Consider the following 17,512-nt stretch of genomic DNA (forward strand, 5'->3'; position numbering starts at 1 on the left):
ATTTTTTAGACACCAACTTCCTCTTCCTCAGTGGCTTAATAATGGCCTCAGCCATTGAGGAGTGGAATTTACACCGCAGGATCGCGCTCCGGGTCCTCATGTTGGTGGGAGTGCAGCCAGCCAGGTGACTATGGGAGCAGGGGGATCTCCATGGGGGACGTGACCTGCAGGCACTTGGGAAGCGGCTCTGCTGCGGTGGGCCGCAGTACGAGTCTCTCGCATGCCAGGGAGCTGCCCGCATCCCCCTTTTTCCAGCTTATAGAGTTTATTCAGCTGTTTGCCTTTGCTCAGAGGCCAGAGGGGCATGAGGAGAATCATTTATATCAGCCCCATAATTGTGCTCCATCCAGTTACAGGATAGTCACAGAAGTCCTTTTTGCAATTAGTTTTGTTATCCCTGCACATGAGCTTTTCTTCCTGTAGCTATAATACATCGGAGAACCTGCCAAACTGAAGAAATTCAGCTTTTCCTTTTTTCTCTCTTTCAGACTAATTTTAGGGATGATGTTGACAACGTCTTTCCTGTCCATGTGGTTAAGTAATACTGCCTCCACTGCTATGATGCTTCCAATTGCAAATGCAATTTTAAAAAGCCTCTTTGGGGAGAAAGACACATCTAAGGATATGAACAGGGAAAATGAAGAAAACCAAGGTAATTGAGACAGGGCAGTAGTACAAGCCAGCTGGTGTCTGCCCATCTGCCATCAAATACGCCCCATGTGGTTGACTTCACTGGCACAAGTACCAGGTTTCTTAGCTGCAGCTTGATCTCAGTGCTGGTCCCATTTTAATACACACTTTATTGACTCGGTGGAAGAATATTGGCATAAAATTCCTTTTTATCCTGCCCCTTCCTCATGTCATGTGGGAGGCAATGTGTATGAGTTGTCTGAAAAAAACAAGAAGTGGTGATGTCCGGCCAACCTGCTCCATAAAGCTGCTGCTGGCACAAGCTCAAGTCCAGCTCTGTGGGCATGGTGGTGATGGGACTTGTAGGGGTGTCTCGCTGCGGGGGTAACCAGAGCCAGGGAGGGCTGTGGGTAGAAGAGTGCTACTTAATGGTGTGTTGCTGCAGGGACAGGCAAAGGTACTGGCCAGGCAGCGAGAGCAGGGCAAGGGTGAGGACAGCGGCCCCTCGGTGGCAGCGCACAGGGCTGCTGTGTGCTCATGGACGGGCGGGTTCTCTCATTTTCCTATTTGTTCCCCCATGAAACTGGAGCCTGAGCTGGAGGAGAAAGGGAGGACGGAAGGGAAGGCTGGTAGGTTAAATACCTATTTATAAAGTGCTTTGTGATTTCCCAGCTTGATGCTACTGCTTGGTGTTGTTCCTGAGCAGGTGATGGACAGGTCGGGTTGGGGGTATGCAGTCACATAAGGTCTTCCTCTAGCCTTCTCCTCACAAAGTCATTTACCAGGAGCTTGGGCTTCTGGCAGACAGTGATGAGAAACAGCAAAACAGAAATGAAGTCCTGAAGTCCCTTTTGCAGCTGTTACTGATAGTTGGAGCAGTAGTCATGGCTTCTCTTTCTTGCATTAATTAGTAATTCTTCGTCTGTGATTTAAAAGCAATGGCTTTTTAGTTCCCACTGCATCCTAAGGCAGAAAAAATGAGTCTGCAGAAGAAGACTCAAACATCTAAATACTCTAATAAAGATGTAATCTATCACTCATCATTAATGTCTAGCAATCATGAGATATTTGCGCTACAGGTTGCTTTATCACATTTGCTTTATGAATTTTTGACTGTTCACATTTATTAAAACCAACTCCACTGACCTTCTTGCTATAATTTCTTATTCTGTAGAAGCATTGTGTTTTGTCAGCCTGCTTTTAACATACTTGACCCCTTCCTCTGAAATGATTCGACTGTGTAGTTGTGACTGTAAATACAGTAGAGTTTGGGAACACATAAAATCAAGACTCTCGTTGTCCTAGACACTGGCAAGCACAAAATTAGCATCCCTGGCTCACAACGCTTACAGTGGTGAGAGAAGCCAGAAAAGGCAAAGGGAGAGGCGTGCAAATAGAAGAATGAATGAAGTGGCACTTTGCAAATATCATGTGATGACGTGATGATGCATTTTTTCTTTTAAGGTAGAGACTTATAAAAGTAATAAATACAAGTGAAGGAGGAGTCATCTGTAAAATGTACAACAGCAAAATGCAGGTTTTCTTGTAGACTTCTTGAACTTTATTGTCCCAAGGTGGACTCATCCTTTTCTGTAAGCTTTCTGAATGGATGAGAAAAACTGAGTTCCTTGAAAGAAACCCTAAACCTGAAGTCAGTCAAAAACGACGAATCCGATGTTACACCTTGGAGCGGAGAGGTGAAGGTGAGCTTTCTGTAGGGTGTTCCTGCTGTCGGGCTTCATCTGCGGTCAGCGCTGGTTACACATCTCCAACAGGGATGTTGCAGTTAGGTTTTTTGCAGACTTGATGAAAGCTGACTGAATGTAAGAAACGCGCATTTGAGAAAAAGGAATACTCATTTCATAGTTTACTTAATTTTTATAATCTAACTGAATTGTAATCTGTGTTCCAAAAAAGACAGGCAGATCTATTTGCAATGGGAACTGTGTGTGGAAGCAAACTTCTACAATGGCATATGATAAGGTCAGTTTGCAAATCTGCTTGGATATGCTTTAGTAATACTGTAGTGGTATCCAGGAGGCTAAAAAAAATAATTAAAATATATTAAAGAATGTGTAGCATGTAAAAGTATTTGATTTTCTGAAGAAATCTCAACAAGTATATGAAACCAGCTTTGTGAAGGGCTTCACTTACACACACAGTGCCAGAATTAAAGTGGTGTCTCTGATCAGTTGGTCACACTTTTTGGCTGATGAGAGAACCTCAAGGTTGCAATCACTTATGTCTGTGCTCAGCCATGTGGGCAGCATGTTATAAATCAGTAAATATTTGCATGCTTATGTATTGATAGCTAGAATTTGGTGTAGTGTTTTGTTCATTTTAATGTTATTGGCTACTGATGAAAGAATGCAGTTAGATGAGCTTTGGTGGCTGAAGTCCCAGCTGGTTCTGGTTGGTCAAAGCAGGATTATAAACTGAACACCAACAGGCTTTTTTCAACTTTCAGAACTTTCCTTTTGGAGCTGGGTTATAAATTCCCTACAATTCTGTCTGACTTCTCCAGCCCTAAACCCAAACTGTGTGATAGACATGTGATGAACTGGTAAACTGCTGTGCTAGTGAGCCTGACCATCTCTCCTGCTCTCTGCCCACTAACTCATCGTTGGCAATATTTCATTTCTCTGAGCGGCTTAAATATCTCCAGTTAAAAATCACAAGAATCTATTTCCATCCTTCTTTTCCCTGCATAGAGAATATCTTCTGCAAATTCAAGATAAACTACAGTCAGCGCTTGAGGTGTTCTGTTGGGTGGCAGACCTGGAAATGAGGTCTCTAAAGAGGCAGGTGGGAAATGTGCATTTTTGGACACTGCTGCCTGGTTAGGCTGCATAACCCCGGCCTGTGCTGGCAGTGTACAGCTCCAGTGCTGCTGCCTGAACCCCTCGGTGGGTGGGAATATTCCTTCTCAGGCCTTTTCAAATTTTTCAACTTTTTAGAAACAATAAAAATGTCAGTAAAACCAAACTTACCTAGGGCAAGCCTTTCTGCCTCTAAGGTATACAAGGTATGTGGGTGAAATGGCCACTGAATCCTTCTCATGCTGTTCTATGAGAGTTGTGTACAGCCAGGTCCTACCTCAGTGGTCTTTGGCCTCTTCTGACTTATGGACCTATAACAATTTGCAACTCCTTTTTCCAAGTTTCACAGGAAAAGTTTGTTCTGCAGCAGCTCTGGCTTTCCTTTGCATGGTTGCCCTTTTCAGACCTTCCTTGAGCGGTAACTCACAGATGGTCCTGGCAAGATGGGATGGGAGTTTAGGCTTAGCGGGCAAAAAAACTGAAAAAATGTTAAGAGGTAGAATTCAGTCTGTGTCTTTGCAGAGCCAGCACTAGGCTTGAGTGGGACGGTCTTGGGCTAAATGCATTGGGGATCAACAGTCAACCATGGGTTAATGTTTGTCCTGGTTACATCCCTCCCTTGTGGCATCTTTGGGATGAAAGCTCAGCATGTGTGCGTCCAAGCCAATTAACTCCAATTCCATAAATTAGCGATGTGTAAAACATGACATTGCAAAAATCCTTGATTCACTGAGCTGGAACGAGCTCGGTGTCTTCGGCGCACACATGAGTGAATCCAGAGACTTTGACCACTGGCTACTCTCCATGCACTGCTTTCGGTTTCTAGTGCATAGATGGGTAGAAGAGGATGGTGTTTTGGCCTGAGGAGGGGTGCAAGGAAATTTGGGGACTGCTGGGGTGGCAGTACCAGGAACTGGGCTCTGCACGCAGTGGTCTGCAGAGCCCGGGGAGGTGCAGGGAGACAGGCTTCTGGACCCAAACACATGCAAAGAACCAAGGAAAGGCAGCAGAGCCAGTGCTGACAGGGAAGGGCCACCTGGGCTGAAGGTGGATAAAACTTAGAAGTGTTCCAGTCCCAAGGGAGAATATGGAACATGGGGTTTAATAGCACACCTCTGCTCCCAACCTCAGGAGGTCAGGCCATGAGCCAGGGCTACAAATGTCACAAGCCTTAGTGTGAGATCTGGTAAAAAAAGAGCGATTGTATTGTGTTTCTGTCTTTTGATTTCTGAATTCTCCCATGCGTGTGTGTGTGTGGTAGAGTGGTGTGCACCTCCTGCTTTACTGCTAAAGAGAACTTTGGTGAAAATACACCCTTTCCTCAAGTGGTCCTGAGTCCTGCTTGTGTTCCCTGTGGTTGGTGATAAGGAGGACAGTGATGCAAAGCCCGCGTGAAATGTGCAGGAGGGTCCCTGGGAACTGGGTGTGCAACAGAGTACCCCCGTGCTGGCCCTAAACTTGTGTTGGGGACCGGTAGCTCAGCCTGCAGGGTCTGTCATTTATGGAGGGTATGATGGGCTTGGGAATCATCCGTGCAGTCAGGGTGGATTTCAGAGGACCTGGTATGAAGCCTAAACGTGTCTCACTCTTGTCTTTAAAGAGGGAATTACAGCTTTATGGTGACTTTGCATTAGGTGTCTGCAGGGGGTAAAATTCTTATCCCTTGGGAATGGAGCCCCACAGCAGGGAGTGCTCCTGCTGCCCTTTGGGGAACGTGCCTTATGGATACATCAGGGCCAACAGTTTTTCTTCCTTGGAATTGAGCTATGGTTACCCAAAAGAAACACCTCCCACCCCGGACCCATGACTTGCTAAGGTACACCCTGGAAGTCCTGGTCACGTTAGAAGATCCCAAAGCCCCACCAGTGGCAAAAGTAGTAAAAGGACTGAACGCCTCTGGGTGTCGGAGGAGAAGCTGGGTGCTGCAGTGGGACTGGAGCAGTGGCAGGAGGAGACAGGCTCGTTCATCCCTGCCAGGTGCTCCTGACCCTGTCCCCTTGGCGTGAGCTCACCTTTTGTTTGCACGGCCCCTCGTCTGTAAATGGCAGTTATTTCCTCCATTCCTCTGTTTGGTTCAAGGAGAATTTTCTAGATGCTTTGAACTGTTTTAAAGTCCTCATCTTTCTTTTTCAGCATCTTTACAGCAGAATAAACTTTACACTGTACCAACTGAGATGCAGTTTCTGGCAAGTACTGAGGAGTAAGTTAACTATAAAGTTTGTATTAGAGAGTTGAGAGAGAGAATTATCCCCTGAGCTAGATCAAGTTTTAGGAATTTGAAATTCAATCACTGAAATGTTTTGATTGTACAAAACGTCCCAATCACTAGAAGCCTAATGATAGAAACCCTCCTCTGTGTGTCCAGCATCCCTCTGCATGTTCAAATCATTGCAGAGATTTTTCCAGCCACTCTAAAATGGTAGCCAGAGGTGTCTCCTGCTGGGGAATTGTGACTTGGTTTTCTCAGGAACATCAAACATGTGAAGCCGGTGATGTAAAACCCACCAGGATTTACACGCTGGTGATGGTCCTGCTTTGATAACAACGATGGGAAGGAAGCATATTTTCAGGAACAGATGTTTCTTTCCTCTCGGTGCTATCAATATTTTTTTTTTTTCCTTTTAGCAGTCCTGTGGACTTTACGCTAAGCGTTACAAGTTGCTGAGGGGCTGGGCAAGGACGTGCACCCTCAGCTCCTACGGATGGATGCTGAGGGTGCTCTGCCCTCTGCGAGGCTGCCGGTCCCATGTGGCAGTTCACCGAGCAGACCCCTCTGCTGCACCAAGCTGCTTAGGTGTCCATGAGGACAGTGTTAGCTTGGATTTCTAAAAACTGGGAATTTTCCTTCTGTCAAGGCTCTGAAGTTGTTGCGCTGTATTTAAACCAGGGCTTTCACCGGATTCTCTTTTGGACTATTTTAAAGCAAAGATCTGACGGAGGAGAAGGAGGTTGCCAGTGATGTTCCCTCAGACTTAAAGAAGGAGGAGGAATACAAAACAAATATATGGAAAGGTTTCCTCATCTCAATCCCATATGCGGCCAGCATTGGAGGAACAGCAACGCTGACGGGGACTGCACCAAACCTCATCCTTCTGGGACAGCTGAAGAGGTACAGGAGGCCAATCTGGAGAGCCCTGTAAATCCTGGAAAACAGAGACATGTTCTCCATCCTTGTAGGAAATTCCTTTCTGTGCTGAAAACTTAGAAAATTTATGCCCTTACAGAACATTTTGGGAAACTTTGTAAGCAGATGAAAGCAGAGAGTGGTTGCATCAGCCTTAACTGTAATAAGCAGGTTTCCAGCGTACCCAACCAGGCTGTGAGCCAAACTGGTGCATATGTGCTTCACCTTACTGATGCTCTTAATCCCATTTAATTTAATGGGACTTGACTACGCGCTTACAATTAATCTGGTAACTGTTTTGCTGAAACAGGCCATGTAGTGTTTTGTGAGCAATTACATCTGCTGCTGTACAGTAGAAAGAAAAATGAGGAGCCCACTACTTCTGGCCTGTTTTCATAGCAATAAAAGTTGCCTCCTATGTGCATAGGAACAGAGATTTGTCCCATCCTAAGTGCCCGTGGGTATTTCTTAACTTTACCGGCCTCTACAAGTGGCATGTTCAGGCTCTTCTTGGCATGTACAGCATCCCTGTGCGGTTCATGTTCCAACTCTCTAGCAGTTTAACCCTGGGTGTTCAGGAGTATCGTTGTATGAAAGCTTCAGCCACCTGGGGAGAGATCTTTTGGATCTTCCCACGGAGACTTGCACAGCTGGGCTGGGTGAGCTGTGGGTGGCAGGGTGGCCTGGGGGGCTTTGTCCCAACACAACACTCCCCAAATCTCCTAGTGCACAGATAACTGCTAATGCGCACAGTGAAGTGGTTCTTAGATGCACACTGGCAAGGTTGTGGGGTATTTTGCTACTGATTTCAGATGTTTGTTTACCCTTAAATTGAAGGGTTGTTTCCCTTCTTGCATTAACTTGATTTTTCCCGTTTGCTTAGTTATTTTCCAGAATGTGATGTGGTGAACTTTGGTTCTTGGTTTATGTTTGCATTTCCTTTAATGCTGATTTTTCTTCTCCTGGGATGGCTATGGATCTCCATCCTGTATGGAGGAATTAACCTGAGGTATGTTTATATTCATTGTACATATATGTTGTCTGGTTATACCAGCATTGTGAAACACGCGTTCATCACAATTCTCATACTAAATCTACTGACATCACCCAGGATCATCTCCTGGATGGTGGGAGGGGTTCATAACTAACTTCAGGATGCTCATGCTCTAACAAGTCATCTATTTTTAAGAAGTTGATATGCAACAGGAAGGTTTTAAAGATATCTCATAGTTACATATACTTTATCTAACTGAAATACGTATGTGTACAGAGTATGTATTACATGTTGATTCAGTTAAACATACTTTTTTTGTAAACATACAATTTTAAAAAGTTGTTTTACTGCCTGACCAGGGCCTGTGGAGGTCAGTGGCAGATTTTCATTGCCATAAGGGAAAGCAGAATCAAACTTAGAAGCCCAGCATGAAATCTTGGTTCCCTTGGAATTAGTAGCAAAAATCTCCTAGAGCATAAAAAAAACCACCCAGGATTTGTTCCTGGGGCAGAAACTTGGGTTTGGAACAGATTACTTCACAACAGGGCTTAATTTTACAACAATGTGTTAATCTGTAACTGAGAATAACATGTCTTTTCGGTAAATCTTTGATGGATACATGCAACCCCTAGTGTACACTACTTAAAGTGGTTGCAGCCTTGTCATACTGGTTCATTTGGAGCCCTTTCCCCCCCTACACACTCTCGTATGTGATAGTAACAAACTCACAGTCCTGCTTCCTCCAAGGACTTACAGAATTTCTAATATTTAGAAAAGTCTTTAATTGTTATTTTGAGTTAAAAATGCAAATAGAAGAGGAGAAAAAAAAAAAAAAAAAGAGAACAGGTGTCCAAATATTTACATTGTCTCAGAGGCAGGAAAAAATCAATGGGAAAGTTTCAATCCAGAAAATGACGAACGCCGGTCCTTAAATTCCTCGTGGGGCTTCATGGGAGGCTCCATGTGCTGCTGCGGGATGCTCTGCTGGCTCGCAGCTGCTCTGCATCACATGCCCGGGGCTTGTGCCATGCAGAGTCTGAATTGCCACATCCTACGGTGAGCGTTGGGCCGTCCTGCCAACGTGGCCCAAGGTGATCAGGTGAGGGAAGAGGTAGTTATGCTGCTCAAAGCTCCTGGTGAAATGCGAAATTGCTCTTGTGTTGGGAGAACGTGATGCTTTTTGTTTTGTTTGGCTCATCTGTGTGAGCACAAAGCCCGGCTTTATTGGGATAGCTGGGCCAGCGCAGATACCAGTATTCCCCAGTGGCGTGTTGCCTCAGGAGAGACGTTGGAAAGCTGCACAAGTACAGCCGAGGGTCTGCAGGAGTTTGTTGGGCTGCTTTGACTGTAACGACTCAGGGACAGTGGTTGGACTCGAGGTGGATAGACATCGCTGCAATAGCGGGGCAGCTTGACTTGAATCCAGGCGGCGTTAAAAGGCTTAGGTATAGTCTGGCTGAGCTGGATGAAGCTGCTGTTAATAACACCCCCCAAAAAGTAAGAAACTGAAGGGCCAGGTGTATCTATTTGAGGTTTGGGGATTTCTAAGTGATTAACCGTTCATCCACATAGAAGATCCAGCCACGCTGTCCCTTTGAAACAGTGAATAAGTGAAGGAAGCGCAGGCGCTGCGGGGCCGGTTGGATGCATTCGATGCAGAAAGTTGGGGTTTGTGGGTTTAACCAAGGTCACAGTCAGGTTCAGCCGCATGGGATGTAACGGGGAATGAAGAGCGAGATATGAAAGGAAGCGCAGGCGCTGCGGGGCCGGTTGGATGCATTCGATGCAGAAAGTTGGGGTTTGTGGGTTTAACCAAGGTCACAGTCAGGTTCAGCAGCATGGGATGTAACGGGAAATGAAGTGCGAGATATGAATATATCATTTGTATGCAGGTACTACAAAGGATCAAACAGTGTGTGCGGTCAGTGTGGCTGGGCTAAGAGGCTTAGCCAGGAGCACATTAACATTCCCCGCCAGTCAGAAATTCCTCACATTTTTGCTGATCCTCAGCAGCATCCTGGGATCACCCAGGAAATTGCAAGTGACTTGAGAAGTGAAGGGACAGATTCATTTTCTGTGTCACCCTCTTCCTAGTTATTCTGCCCAAGTAGGTATCTGCTAGAGATGAGGAAATCCTGCAATATTGGGACTTTCTTTCGGCAATCACAGCCCATGCTGGAGGAAACAGTTCAGAATATAAACGAGAGGAAACTTCCTAACCTCTGCAGGGGCTCCTTTGTATGAATGCAGAAAGCAAGGACATATAAAGCAGGCCTTATTGCCAGTGTCTGCATCAGAGACCTTCATCATCAGTCTTCATGGTCTGAAGATAATGCAAACCGAGCCACCAAAGATGTGCAGCTCTTTGAAACTTGCAGAGCAGTCAATGAAGGAGTGCATCGTGTGCGCATATGCTGCAATGGTAAATGCAGCATTTGCTATGTGTCAGGTATATTATAGGCATGTGAAGATATAACTGTGTTTCTTGGCAGGGGCTGGAGGACAAAAAAGTCAAATATAAGAGTGGATGCAGAAGCCCGAGCCAGAGAAGTGATAAAAGAGGACTACCAGAAACTGGGTCCAACAAAGTGAGTCATAAAGTTGGGACTGAAATGAAAAAGAAATCAAGTGGGTTGGAAATGTCCTGTCCTAAGAGTGGAGAACTGGGGGAAATGGAGTTTTTTAGAGGACAATGAAATAGAAGTTTCCACTCTGAGTGTTAGTAACCTGCTGAAGTTTGCTTTTTGCACGGGCCAGCCTCTCCACCTTCACTAACAGGAATAATTGCAAATAGCAGCTTGTACTCAAATCTTCTCAAGAACAAAGTTCGTATTATAAAGTGAATTCATGCTGAGTTGTTTAATTACTGTTTGTAATTTTTCTACTCCAGGGACAAAACCAATCCTGTGTGCATTATGTACTAACCAACACAGGCTGAATTTTGGAGGTTTGTGCATACCTCTTGTGCGAAGCAGGAAGCATTTGCTGAATCATATGGATTTGTGGATATACTTTAAGAAAGCTTAATAGCTGCTCAAAGAAAGTATATGGAAAGAAGTCAGATCCATGTCATGGAAAACATTATTTTTTTCTGAATAACTCCTTCAACTGTATTAGGTGAAGAAAGAGCAAGATTCTTAGCTTCTTACTGTAATTTCTCAAAGGTATTTTCTTCTGGAAAAAGCTTGGTGCAAATTGCAATGATGGGGGTCATATTTTGGAGGAAGGAAGCAGCAGAAAGAAACATGAGTTTTTGACTTACGAGAAATGCCAAAAAAGGGGGAAGCAGGGAAAGTTGAGTGTCTCTAAGAATCAAACCCTAGGTATGTCCAGCCAGCCCCTGATATTCTGGGCAACCAGGGCTAGTGAAGGTTTTTTAAACTGTAGATCTTAACCTTAAATGGTCTGTGTTTCTCCATCTGTAAAATAATATTTTCATACTCACGGCGATGCTGTGAAGATTCAGTGATGTTTGTGTCATGCTATCGACATTGTAATTATTGCTGTTGTGTGGAAAATGGAGTGGTTCTTCAAAGACAATTGTCTGTGCCTGTGCTGTAAATGAAAGAAATTGGTTTATTTGTTCCATTCAGTACATTATCAAGCAGCCTGCAAAATGTCTCTGAAAGAATCAAAGTCCCACTTTGAGGTCTAGAAGTGAGAAAGTCCATTAAGCTGTGCTCTACCAATTTGATTAGCAGCCCTATAACTTAAAATCAATGCAAGTGGCCTCTTCCCAGTGGTTTAAATGCCCTTCCTTGTGCTCGGAGAGATTTTAAACAGTGTTTTGAGGCATTGTCTTGGTTAAATCTTGTCTCCACTGGAGTCAAGCCTGATGCTTAGCGAATGATATTGCCATTTACCCTGCTGTTTGTCATGTGTCTAAGGGATACTGTTTAGGTTTTGACCTTGAAGTTTGTTCCTGCTGTCTCACATATGATTTGAATCTCAGCTGTCCATTTACATTGCTTGAACTGGAGTGAAACCATCCCTAACTGACCGTGCCTTAGGGACATCCCAGAGGTCCGTGGTGAGAGGAGTGACCATGCGAAGCTGCCTGGCCCTTCCCCTCTGCCACAGCCAGAGGGTCAACCTTGTGAGCGCCTGTTGTGACATTTGGGCATTCTTGATGCCTGTCTTGTCTCAAAAAAAATTCCAATACGAGATAATTGCTGGGAAATGTCAATATTTGCAAATAGATTTGCAACCTATTCCACTGTTTCACTGCAGTTATTTTTAGCAAACCAGCCTAACTTCTCGCCCAAGCTGCTGCAGCCTGAGCTCAATACTCGTCCTAGCTTGGATCCACCCCTTTAGCACATCAGCTTTTTAACTGCATTTCTTTTCGGTTTAGGTTTGCAGAACAGGCAATTTTCTTCTTCTTCTGCATGTTTGCGATCATGCTTTTCTCCAGGGATCCCAAATTCATTCCAGGTTGGGCAAGCTTGTTTGCACCAGGGTAAGATTTTATTTTCATTCCTCTGTCACATTTTTCAAAATGATTTCCAAGTCGCTGAGATTCCTGTGTTTCTGATTGCATTGCCTAACACTGTTGCTCAGGTTTCCTGGAATAAATTAAACTCGAGTTTCTGTCTCCCAGAGGAGGTACATGAGGCCTGGTGGGAAGTTGGCATGTGTCTGTCTGAAGCCATCCCTCGGGTTTTAATGTTGGGAACACTGTTTATAGGTATTTACAGTGAAATACCGAAATCTTTATGCAATCCACTGATTTCATTGGAGGTCTGGAGACTGAAGAGAGATGGCAGGAGCTGACCCCGAGTGCTATCCTGTCTGTTTGGCAAGTTTGTCTCCCCTGTGACATCCACACCTTGGGGAGACAAACGGATATAGCAGTTGGGGAATGCTAAAGCTCAGAGAGGGTGGTGTTATTTCTTAACAGAAGAGACCCTCATAGTTTTTTTTAAAATAAAGCCCTAGCTTAATAAATGATTCCTTAATACAACAAAGTAGGTTCGGACTTTTCCCTCATCGGTTAATAGCTCCTTTCCATCAAACACATGCTTAAGCTCTTCACTGGATGGAGCCTGCCTTTCACCTTAGAGTCTGAGCATTTTGCAGAGAGCTCATATAAATAAGATGGTTTGGGCTCCGCCTCTCTTCCTCCCCGCAATGAGCTGAGGAAACTTGTCCTCACAACCCCTCACGGACTGACCACAACTCTGCAGTCAGCACAGCCAGAGCATCAGTGTGGTGGGGATTAGATCTTGGTTTTTACATTCGTGGGGCAGCTTTTCTAGGGGGTTCACAGCCCGTTGTAGAATGCAGCTCGACAGGGAATTAAAAAGAAAAGAACTGTGAACAAGGAGTGTTGTTCAAAGCTGATGGAAACTTGTAATCTTCTTTGGCAAATCCTTGTTCTCATAAACTTTGTAATTCTACAGGCTTGTGCTTCTTACAAGTGTTTCTGCTGCTTTTGGACAGGTTTATCTCAGATGCGGTTACAGGAATCAGCATCGTGATTATACTGTTCTTCTTCCCTTCGCAAAAACCTTCCTTCAGGTGGTGGTTTGACTTGAAAGGTGAGTAGGAGCCCGCTGCAGGAAGGGACTCTGCCCATGCCTGTGCTCTGGCAGGCAGGGAGCAAGAGCCAAGACTATCTCCCCTTGGACCTGCACCAGCCCACAGCAGCTGTGCCACCCGTCTGGAGCAGTGTGGTTTGAAGGTGCAATTTGATCATACAGAGGCTTTTTTTCTGAAGTGCTAGAAGAGGTTTAGCAGTCGCTGCCCTGCTGCCGATTGCAGGACTGACTCAGTTGCTCATGTAGCTGTCAGAGATGATGCCATGGTGGGTTGAAGCGAACTGAAGTCAGTGTTGATTTACCGTAGCAGACCTGATTGTGAAACAGAGGTTTGGTTGCTGGCTCCCAAACACCTCCTGTCCCTCAGGGAGGAGCATCAACCTCTGAGAGGGCAGAGCTAGACGGATTGTTCATACTCAAAAACAGGGGCCCTTCCTTAGTTTCCAGAATGATTTAGAATTTAAAGTTCTAAAGCCCAAACTCTCCAGCGGGTTTTGATACCAGGAGTCTTTTGAGATCTTGGGTCTGTCCTCTTAAGTAGCAATGAGATATAAATTTTAATTCATAAATGACTTGGAATAAGAGATGGTCTTAATGTGGAGATGCAGCTGATGAAGGCCCTTCGTGGATGGTGCAGCACTGCCTGGTGTCTATGGGAACAAAATAGCAGCTGCTGTGAGTCATGCATGTTTGTTGTGCTGTCCAGATGCAGGAAGATGTTTAATCAGGTTTCCTCTGGATAAAATATGTGTGCCCTTGTTCACCACAAAATTACAGTCCCACTAGTACATCCTTCCATATGACAGAGCTCACTTCATCATGTATTAAGAGATGGCCTTTAGGGGAGGTGAGCTCTTTGCTATAAAACTCGCTGGCCGTTGAACGGCAAGTGGAAAATTAATAACATCTTCACAATTCAAATGATAGAAATTTTTCTCCTTCCAGGGACTGCTATCTGTTGAAGACAATGTTTGTGTCTGTTACAGAGAGAAAATTGACCTCATATTAAATGTTCACTCAAGAAAGCCTCAAAGAAAACTTTAAAGTGCTAGAATTTCTTTTATTTTCCCTTTTCTTAATATCCGATATTAAGTTAAATGATCTTTTAATTGTCTAGCTTAAGAGACTCCATAGGTATATTTTATCAGCAACTCAAGGTTAATGAGCTTCAGCACTGCTGGCAGGCTGATGATATTGTTCTGTCAGATGATGACTGACGTGCTCCTCTTTGGGTGGGTGTTTGATATGGGGGTTTTGTCTTCATCTAGCACCAAACACTGAGACGCAGCCCTTGCTGACTTGGAGGAAGGCCCAAGAAACGGTGCCCTGGAACATCATCTTGCTGCTCGGAGGAGGCTTTGCCATGGCAAAAGGCTGTGAGGTGAGGCCCACCGCAAGTGTCACGTTGCAGTCATCCTGCCCAACAGAGTTGGATTTTATCAGGGTGTCACTTGGGGTTCTCATTTGGCTTTCGGAAATTTGTGTCTGCGGGGTCACAACACTTGTAGGACACGTTTCTCAACTCCAGCTGACAGCAATGCAGGTTAAGAGACCTTGCAACTCCTTTCTAACTGCTTGCTGTTAAATACCCTGAGGACACTGCATATAGGTGCTTGTGTGGGTCGGTGAGATTATTATGTACTTCGCAGTTCTAGGACAGGATCGGTTCACCTGCAGGGACGCAGCTGGTCTCCAGCTTGTTTGCTCTCCCCTTCTGCAGGAGTCCGGTTTGTCTGTCTGGATAGGAGGCCGTCTGCATCCCTTGGAGGGTGTACCACCGCCCGTGGCTGTCATCCTCATCACGATTGTCATCGCCTTATTCACAGAGTTTGCCAGCAACACAGCCACTATTATCATCTTCCTGCCTGTCTTGGCAGAGCTGGTAAGGTAGTCCTGTGGCAAGACCAGCTGCTCCTCTGCTCTCCTCCTCACTCTGCCCCTCGGAGGGGCAGGTTTGTGCTGTGTCTGTGCTGGGACAGGCACTGTATGGTTCTCGTGCTCCGGGGCTTCAGGTACTTTGAAATCCTTGGGAGCAGCAAAGTAAGTGCCTGTAGCATAACGTGGACACTGAAGGATAATAATCCTTTAGATGTTGTAGGCGAGATATGTGATTGTTTATCATGGAGTGTGGGATACAGCTCTGCACAGTGCACTAGCTATTTGCATTCTTTGATTTATCTGCCTATGACTTCAAATCCCCAAGGTACAATTTCTGTTCCTTTCTCTTTTTCAAGGCCATTCGTCTGAAAGTAAATCCCCTCTATTTAATGATACCAGGAACTATAGGATGCTCCTACGCATTCATGCTGCCAGTCTCAACACCTCCTAACTCAATTGCATTTTCTTCTGGACACTTGATGGTCAAGGATATGGTAAGTTCTTTTAGATAATGCTGAAAACAATCAGTCTGAGTGGAGTGTTTAAAAAAGGAATTTTCAGGAGTGTTACCAGTTCAGCATGTACTGAAGTGAAAAGATAGAAGTCTAATACTGTTCTCAGCAGTGTTTGAAGGCACGGGTATATGGAAGGAGCCCTGTGAAATTTGGAGCTACTGTGGCTCCAAAAGGTGACAAAACCAGTCTTGAATGTGCTCAGCATCTCCCAGGCCCTGCTCCTGTTCCTGCCAGTGCAGCAGCTCAACTTTCATAGGTTTCTGGGTGCAGCAAAAGTTCCCCAGTGCAGAGAAATAAAGCTTATGAGTAAAATTAGGCTCAGTCCCAGTTCCTGCTCACATTCCTGAGGCTAAACAGATGTTAATGTTTTTGATGGATCAAAGCTTGGTAAGCATCTGCAGAATGGCCTTTGTGGCTTAAGAAAGCCTGCTGAAGATGTTGCTAATATTAATGGCAAGTAAGCCTTCCATTTTTATGATGTTTATATTCGAATAGCTTCATGCTTCACATACTGTGAATGTCCAGTCTGAACTCAACAGTTGTCTTTGTATTTCTTTTGTAGGCAAGAACTGGGTTGCTCATGAATCTTATGGGAGTTCTGCTTCTTAGCTTGGCTATGAACACGTGGGCCAAGAGCATCTTCCAGCTGGGGACCTTCCCTGCATGGGCCAACATCCATGCAGAAAATGCCACCTCACTCTTGACAGCTGTAGAAAATGTCACTTTAAGTGCACTAAATAAAATATGAACAAAGCCACCCCCGGGGAAGGACTCACTCACTTAGGACTTGGGCACTGGAATCGTCAGAGCATGCACGGGAGGAAAGCCACGTGGCTGCTCACACTGTATGGGACCCTCTGGTTTAATTCTATTTTTAGAAATACCGGTCAGTGTCACAACATCCATTTGTTATTTGACCTGAAGATCTTTCCCCACCTTCCACAGGTACCAATCAGACTCTGCCAGAGTCCATCTTTCGTAGGTAGTTGTTAACTGGACAACCCTGTAGGCGTTGAGCATCTTTGGGTAGATGCCTCTCCCCCCGTGAAAGCTAGCGAGCTTTGCTGCCCTAGCTTCTGATACCCTACCTTGTTTCGGAGAGTAGCCCTGGCAACAGGGTGGAGGCAACTGGATTTTTCACATGCAACCTTATGTGAGTGAGTATCAGAATTTGGCTGGGGGAAGGCGGTGTGGCCAGGTGCTTCTAGCAGGATGTGAAGGATGGCGTCTCATTACCATCTCATGAGTAATTCTCTCATGGAGGATGAAGACTATTTCTTCAGGTTTGTGTGTGAAGGGATGATTCAGGAGATGTGTCGGTAGGACTCGGTGCATTACTCCATGCTTTGGAAACAGGAAGGCAACAGTTTGTTTCCAAACATGTTCTTTGTTTTGAAAACCTGGGACAGTAATTGCTGCCTGGTTCTTTGCACTGAGTACACAGATGGGGGGTTGGGACCAAATTAATTTCTGTCGTAACTTTGGACATTGGTGGTATTTCACCGTTGGTGAATGTGGCCAGTCTTAGGTTTGTGAGATTGACTCACTCGATGAGTGGCCTACTGAGTCACAGGTCAGTGGGCAAGTTCCATTGGAATATTATTGACTTTTCTGAAAAATAGGCTTTAATTCTTAACATCTTTTAAAATCAGATTGCTTGGGTACTTTCAATGAAAGCATTGCAAATTGTCTGTGATTTTAATCACCATTTTATCTGACTTTTTTTAATTTTCTGTAAGAATCTGAAATATTTAATTTAAAAGATCAGTCATTGAAACGGATGGATTGAAAGATGAAGGATATGATTCTTGTTTTAGGGAAAGTGAGTGACTGGATCCCTGTGAAGGGACAGATTTCTCTGACGATGTAACCTGGTGGAGCTGGCAAGGCAGTCTGGCCCGGGGTAGGGACCAGCACATCCCCCCTGCTCCTGTGCTGCTGATAGACCCTGGGGCCAGGTGGGAGAGCTGGCAGGGCGATGCTCACCAGCCACAGCGGCTGGGGCAGGGGGG

At 45.1% G+C, this 17,512-nt stretch overlaps 1 protein-coding gene across 2 annotated transcripts; it reads left to right on the forward strand.

The window, feature by feature from the left end:
* Nucleotides 1-2: 2 nt before the first annotated feature.
* SLC13A3 (solute carrier family 13 (sodium-dependent dicarboxylate transporter), member 3) lies at nt 3-16,257 on the forward strand. 2 transcript variants are annotated; one of them, XM_009888072.1, is made up of 12 exons: nt 3-124; nt 489-652; nt 5,583-5,649; nt 6,373-6,558; nt 7,457-7,582; nt 10,060-10,155; nt 11,922-12,026; nt 13,010-13,107; nt 14,376-14,488; nt 14,828-14,989; nt 15,342-15,479; nt 16,063-16,257. In XM_009888072.1, exons 1-12 carry the CDS (start codon nt 42-44, stop codon nt 16,246-16,248), a joined length of 1,524 nt encoding a protein of 507 aa, XP_009886374.1. In that variant the 5' UTR covers nt 3-41; the 3' UTR covers nt 16,249-16,257. The 2 variants fall into 2 exon arrangements, with proteins under 2 accessions (XP_009886374.1, XP_009886451.1); XM_009888149.1 differs by lacking the exon at nt 11,922-12,026.
* The last annotated feature ends 1,255 nt before the right edge of the window (nt 16,258-17,512 follow it).

The sequence above is a fragment of the Charadrius vociferus genome, unplaced genomic scaffold, assembly GCF_000708025.1.
Source record: "Charadrius vociferus isolate BGI_N301 unplaced genomic scaffold, ASM70802v2 scaffold280, whole genome shotgun sequence".
NCBI lineage: Eukaryota > Metazoa > Chordata > Aves > Charadriiformes > Charadriidae > Charadrius > Charadrius vociferus.

Coding starts and splice junctions, on each gene's coding strand:
- SLC13A3 (XM_009888072.1), top strand. CDS start 42: ATGGCCTCAGCCATTGAGGAGTGGAATTTACACCGCAGGATCGCGCTC. Junction 14,990..15,341: donor TGCCTGTCTTGGCAGAGCTG/GTAAGGTAGTCC, acceptor CTCTTTTTCAAG/GCCATTCGTCTGAAAGTAAA. Junction 15,480..16,062: donor ACTTGATGGTCAAGGATATG/GTAAGTTCTTTT, acceptor TTTCTTTTGTAG/GCAAGAACTGGGTTGCTCAT.